At 43.8% G+C, this 6,312-nt stretch overlaps 1 protein-coding gene across 1 annotated transcript in view; it reads left to right on the forward strand.

The window, feature by feature from the left end:
- NUTF2 (nuclear transport factor 2) overlaps positions 1–5,219 on the forward strand; it is a 14,959-nt gene extending 9,740 nt beyond the window's left edge. The window contains exon 4 of the mRNA XM_008939493.1: positions 4,614–5,219. Within this exon, the coding sequence (XP_008937741.1) occupies positions 4,614–4,727 (114 nt within the window). The 3' untranslated portion in view covers positions 4,728–5,219. The remainder of the gene's footprint in view (positions 1–4,613) is intronic.
- The last annotated feature ends 1,093 nt before the right edge of the window (positions 5,220–6,312 follow it).

Genomic DNA, 6,312 nt, shown 5'->3' on the forward strand with positions numbered 1-6,312 from the left:
TGACCTTGTGGTGAGGGGTCGGTGGTGCCTCAGCAATGACCCGAGGGGGGAACCCCTCTGCTGGGAGCCCAGCAGGAGAGAGTTGGGCTTGGGCAGCTGCAGAGGAGAAGGCTCCAGCTGGGGAGACCTTCTGGGGGCCTACCAGTATCTGAAGAGGGCCTACAAGAAAGCTGGGGAGGAACTTTTTATGAGAGTTTGTAGTGGTAGGAGGAGAGGTAATGGGTTCAAGCTGGAAGAGGGGAGATTTAGATAAGAAATTAAGTTTTTCACTGTGAAGTTGGTGAGACACTGGCACGTGTTGCCCAGGGAAGTTGTAGATGCTCCATCCCTGGAGCTGTTCAACGCCAGGCTGGATGGGCCCTTGTGCAACGTGGTCTAGTGGGAGATGTCCCTGCCCAAGGCAGAGGGTTGGTACTAGATGATCTTTAAGGCCCCTTCCAACTCAAACCATTCGATATTCACCCAGAATGTCACCTTGTATTTTCAGTGTGTTTCACCAAGTAACTTATTTCTCCTGTCATGCTCAGGCAGATGATGACCAGGTTCTAGGCTTCCAGCAAACCTTTTTGTTGAAAAGTATCCAAGGTGCCTGGGTGTGCACCAACGAAGTCTTCAGGCTAGCCCTCCACAATGGTTAACCCTCTGCCTTGCCTTTCTTCCACGCAGTCCCCACTGGCCTGGTTGAGTAAGGAGCACTCTCTTCTCACCTGTCACTTGAGCTGGACTGAGGAGCATGGCTGTGGCTTGCACCTTTTCAGAGCTACAGCTCTCCTGGGAGTGTGAATTTTGAAGTGATGGTTTTGGAGTTAACTGTGACTAACTGATTTTCATGTGATGCTTCCTGGTCTTCAAAGGGAAAGGAAATTTGCAGTTTAAGTCACTGGATGTTTTTGTCGTGCATGCTGAATGCTTAGAGCATTGCTTAAAGCCTTTAAATGAGGCTTAACATCTGAAAGAACCTGCCACCTCCAGTAATTACCCTTGCCTCTGAGCTAAGAGTAGCTTGAGAGCCTGCAGTTCAATCAACACAAGTACTATGGGGTGGTGGTGGAAGACCAAAACTATCTCTGACCAGACAAGAGGAGAAAAGTTGTGGTTTGCAACTAAGTTTTGCAGATAAACTTGGATAATAAAGTACTGTTGTATCTAGGACTCTGACATGACCAATGATTCTGGGAGCTGTGGAGTTTCTACAGCTTTGAGCCTCCAGGTCAGAAGGGATGGACTTATTTTAAGGGCCTGTAATGACAGGATGGTGGGTAATGGCTTCAAACTGGGAAGGGAAGATTTAGATTAGAAATTAGGAGGACGTTCTTCACTCTGAGGGTGGCGAGACACTGGCCCAGGTTGCCCAGGGAAGCTGTGGATGTTCCATCACTGCATACATTCAAAGATGAGGTTGGATGTGGCCTGGTGCAACCTAGTCTAGTGGGAGGTGTCCCTGCCCATATCAGGGTGGTTGGAAGGAGTTGATCTTGAAGGTCTCTTCCAACCCAGACCTTTCTATGATGTAGAAAAACTGGAAGAGGTTAAAAAAGTGCCAAATATGCCAGTGTTTGAGAGCTTGTTTTTCTGGGAGAGAAGTTGGATGAGGGCAATAGGTCTGAAATGTAGGTGGAAAGTAGTTGAGTACTTCCAACAGACTGAAAGCAAACTTCCTGGTGGTGCCAGGCAGTGCAACAAGGGGCAGTGGTTGCAAACCGTAACTTGGGAGGTTCGATTTGGACACAAGGGAAAATCTGATTGCTTTTTCTGGATATTCCTCTCCAAAAGATTGAAATGTGACTTGGACACATTGTGACACCTCCATTCCTGGAGGCTTCCGAGACCACAAAGCTGTGGCTGATGCAGTGCTGCTGGTAGTCCTGCTATAACATGAGGCTGGAATGAAAAATCAGAGCACCCTTCCTTTTTAAAGGTTTATTTTAATTCCAGGATGTCATGAAACAAATTGAACGGCATCAAGGAAAGCTTTGTACAAAAAATAAAGCCCCTGTGGTTCAAGCCTGGCCTCCCATTTGGAATGCAAATTTTGAGTTGGACATAGCTATGTTTGGAGTGGAAAGTAAGAGTTAATGATTTTCAGTGAGGTTACTTGAGCTGTGATGAAGATCCAAAATAAAATGGGATGGGATTAGTCTGTGCCTTCTAGAGCATCTCAAGTCACCTGACTGGGACTTTGCTATATGTTAATAGGACGTATTCAGAATTTTGGGAATGGACTATGAATTATTTCATTTGCCTTAAATATAGTCTAGGATTTTCCTGTTTTTTTTAAAGTGCTTTTAAGTTCTTTTTACTACTCCTCTATGCTGGGAAGACAATGTGAAAGAAATAAAGCAAGCAATGATGCTTCACTGGGGGAACTTGCCATCTGTACAACAGCAAGTGTTTTGGGAAAAATTCCTTTTTATCTCTTTTTATCTGTCCAGTCCTGAATTGGATAAGAAAGGAGGAAACTCTCCTCAAGCCAAAGCACTAAGAGCTGCAGTGCAGTTGGGCTTAGCAGAAACTGAGGAAACCTACACTAAAACTAGTCTACTGGTGACACCTTTTTTCCCCAGAGGTGTATTTCTTTTAAAACATACTTGTGTCATTAATGACACGCTCAAATTTGGTGTGAAAACTACTGATGCAGCTTGTCATAGAAGCCTCAAGAAGAGGAAACTATAGGACAACTGAGAGGATACTAAATGTTAGTTAATAGTTATAAGTGGTTTGGACTGAATGATTCTGCCTGGCTCATATGAACAGAGCCATTGGAAAAGGGTGGAGACAAATAATTCATTCCAACTTGGCCCAAAGGGATAACATTAACTCTACTAAGTCCTATGTAGAACTTTAATACACAGCCTTCTGATGGGACTTAGTTTTCTTGAAGATTCCTTCATGTCCAGGAGGCTCCCAAGCAGTAGTGGGACTATACTGTGATGCAGATGTTACATTTGATACCTAGGAGAAGCTAGAAAAGGCATAAACCCAGGGGTTGGTGCAGGGACACCTCTTCAGCATGGAGATCCCATCTTTGCTGGGCAGAAGTAATAGTTAATATTTTCCCTGCAATAATTGGCATGACTGCTTTCGTTATGTGCTAATGAACTTGATGGATGGTCTAACCCAGCATAATTGGTTGTGCTCACACGGAGCCTCTGCCTGATGGAAATGAAGGTGTGACAAAAAGCTGCTTGATTCACCAGCCTGTGGAACAGTGACTTTACTGGCACTTGTCTTGCTTGAGGAATCTTCTCTCATTCATTTACTGAACACTTGACTCACTTGTACTTTTGGCCTTACTTGTTGGCATCTTAAGTTTCTGGCTCTAGGAGTTTCCTCATTCACTTTGGTTTTATAGTAGTTTGTTATCTTGCCCATTTTCCCCACCCTGATCCTGTTTTTGCAAACTAGAGAGTCACACTCAATTTACTTTCTTCAGCAGGAAACTGCCCTATAGCTGGATCATCTTTCTTGTCCTTCTCTAGCCTTTCCTTATTGTATAGCTTAATTTTTTTTAATTAAGTGCATGCAGGATTTTATATGTGGGTGCTCTTTCTGCATTTATGCAGCTGCTTAATTAAGGGGTTTGGTTTGTTTTTCCTTTCCTAATTGCTAAGCCCATGCTTGATTTGATAGCTGTTGAGCTCTCAGTTAATTAAAAAAACAACCACACACACACAAAATAACTCAAACCCAACAAAATTATCCATCACAATTTCAGTATCACTTTCCTGAGAGGCCATAGCTAATTGAGGGTCCTTTTTGGTTTGGATTACTGGACACTTACTGAACCTGCACTTTGTCCCTGCCAGGGTGTTTCCCAGGCAGCTGTTGCTGTGAGATCCTTGCAGTGGGTTTGGATTTGAATGCTGCTTTTCCATGCCCTTGATCCTACCAGTGCTCTGGCAGACTTGCTGGTTTGTGATAGGACTGATGTCCTTGGCGAGTTGCTCCTCAGAGCTGACTTGTTTCACAGTCAGTTGATCACTTCAGAAAAGTACAGGTTTTTTCTGATGTGTTTGTTTTTTTGGTTTTTTTTTGGTTTTTTTTTAAGTCTGCTTTTTTTTTTTACCTTTTCATTTCTAGTTCCAGATGGACAGCAGCAGAGCATTGGGAATAAACGTCCAGCACCTGGACAGTGTTTTGTGTGCTCCTCTGGCTGCTTCTTTTCAGTGCTCTTTTTTTCGTGTATTTCCCCACTTTTCTGAAGCTGAATAGTTGTGTGCTGAAAGAGCAGAGCTCAAAATCATCCAAAAATACTGAGTTACATACACTGTGGGCAGTACCAGAAGATTGTTTTATACCTTGGTCCCATGTGCTGTTCAGATTAAATCCTCTTGTGTGATCTCCAGCTGATCTGGGAATCATTTTATTTAGAAGCTTTAATTCCTACACAGTGGCTCTGGGGAGAGTAGTAAACATTAGGTGGGAGAGCTAGGCTCCCTCTAACACCATTTAGTGTTCAACTAGTGTTTATCATCTTACATTTATCATTAATTTGTCATTAATTTAGTGTTAGATGATAAAAACTGGTTAGATTTTAAACTTAGGCGTTATGAGCTTTGGAATACATTTCTCAAAAAAGAGCTTTTTGAACTCTCTTTCCTCTCTTCCTGCAGGCTGATGAAGATCCTATCATGGGATTCCACCAGATATTTCTATTAAAGAACATCAACGATGCCTGGGTTTGCACCAATGACATGTTCAGGCTAGCATTGCACAACTTCGGCTGAGCTGCTGCCCCCGAGGCACCCGTGCTTTTTGGTTTTCTTTGTTTTTGTTTTTTTTTTTTTTTTTTTCTGGTTTTTGTTTTTTTGGTTTTTTTTTTTTTGGTTTTGTTTGTGTTTTATTTTTCTTCCTCTTCTCTTAGTGGTATTATTCACACTCACGGAACATTCCAAATATCATACACAAACCTGCAGCACTGCAGAGCGGAGCAAGCAAGACCTGTGACCTGCCCTTCTGCTGAGTTTACATTGTCACTAGATGAGTTTCTTGTGCATGATGTTTGGAAGGTAGACTTAGCTGCATTTGACAAGAGAAATTTGTGTTGTACCAGCATGCCTCGGAAAGAATCTATAACGCAAAAGGCTGTTGTCTATGTACTGACAAGATGCTCTATAACCCAAAGAATGGAAGAACAGCCTGTACAGCCCAGACACTGATTTGTTCAGATGTTTCAATGCTACGTTACACAATAAAACCATGAGATTTTCTTAACAGTTTAAATTGTTTTAATGAGTTGAATATGCAGTAAACGGTACCTCTTGCTTTGGATGCTTCTTGTCTGTCTGGTGGGGACATGCTCACAAACCTAAAACTCTCAAACTGAAGAGCAGGTTTTTTTACCAGTGAAGGCAGCTCAGGTGTACCCTTGGTCATGCAGCTTCTTCCCTCCCACCCTCTCAGCAGCTTTTTTGGGACTTCTAGCTTGATTTTTAATCATTGAATCATAGAATGTTTTGAGATTACCTTTAAAAAGGTCATCTAGTCCAGTCCCCCTGCAGTAAGCAGGGACATCCCAACTAGAGCATGTTGCTCAGAGCCCTATCAAGTCTGACCTTGTGTATCTCCAGGGATGGGGCCTCCACCACCTCTCTGGGCAGCCTCTTCCAGTGTTTCATCATCCTCAGTGTAAAGAACTTCCACGTTAGTTCTTACCTGTTGTATTTTGCCATAGGAAGTTCCTCAAGTAACACACAAGGATGACAACAGCCATGGTAGTCTGTGGTTAATCCTAGAATGATTTGGGTTGAAAGGAACCTTGAAGATCGCCCAGTTCAAACCCCCCTGCCATGGGCAGGGACACCTCACCAGAGCGGGTTTGCTCAGAGCCCCATCCAGCCTGGCCTTGGAACACCTTCAGTGATGGAGCATCCACAGCTTCCCTGGGCAACCTGTGCCAGTGTCTCACCACCCTCAGAGTGAAAAAATTCTTCCTAATTTCTAATCTGAATCTCCCCTCTTCCAAGTCTGCACTCATTACCCCTTGTCCTGTAACTACGCTCCCTGAGGAAGACTCCCTTTGTAACATCTTCATGGCATCTGTTACGCTCACCCTCAAAGCTAACCAGGACAGCTCTTATTTTCTTCACAGCCAAACACACAAGGGTGTCAATCCAGCGCTGCCCTCCTGGAATTTGCCTCCAGCTGTAAAGCCCTGGCCAGATTCCTGAAGCCTCCCTTTGTTACAATTTGAGCAGCACTGTTTGATGAGCAGGTTTTGCATGGTTGGCTGCCGTGTGTCCTCCTCCCTGGAGGCAGTGGTGTTCCTCCAGCCGAGGGATTTCTTGGATTAACCTTTCCAGTGCACGACCA

The sequence above is a fragment of the Merops nubicus genome, unplaced genomic scaffold, assembly GCF_000691845.1.
Source record: "Merops nubicus isolate BGI_N331 unplaced genomic scaffold, ASM69184v1 scaffold3074, whole genome shotgun sequence".
Classification (NCBI taxonomy): domain Eukaryota; kingdom Metazoa; phylum Chordata; class Aves; order Coraciiformes; family Meropidae; genus Merops; species Merops nubicus.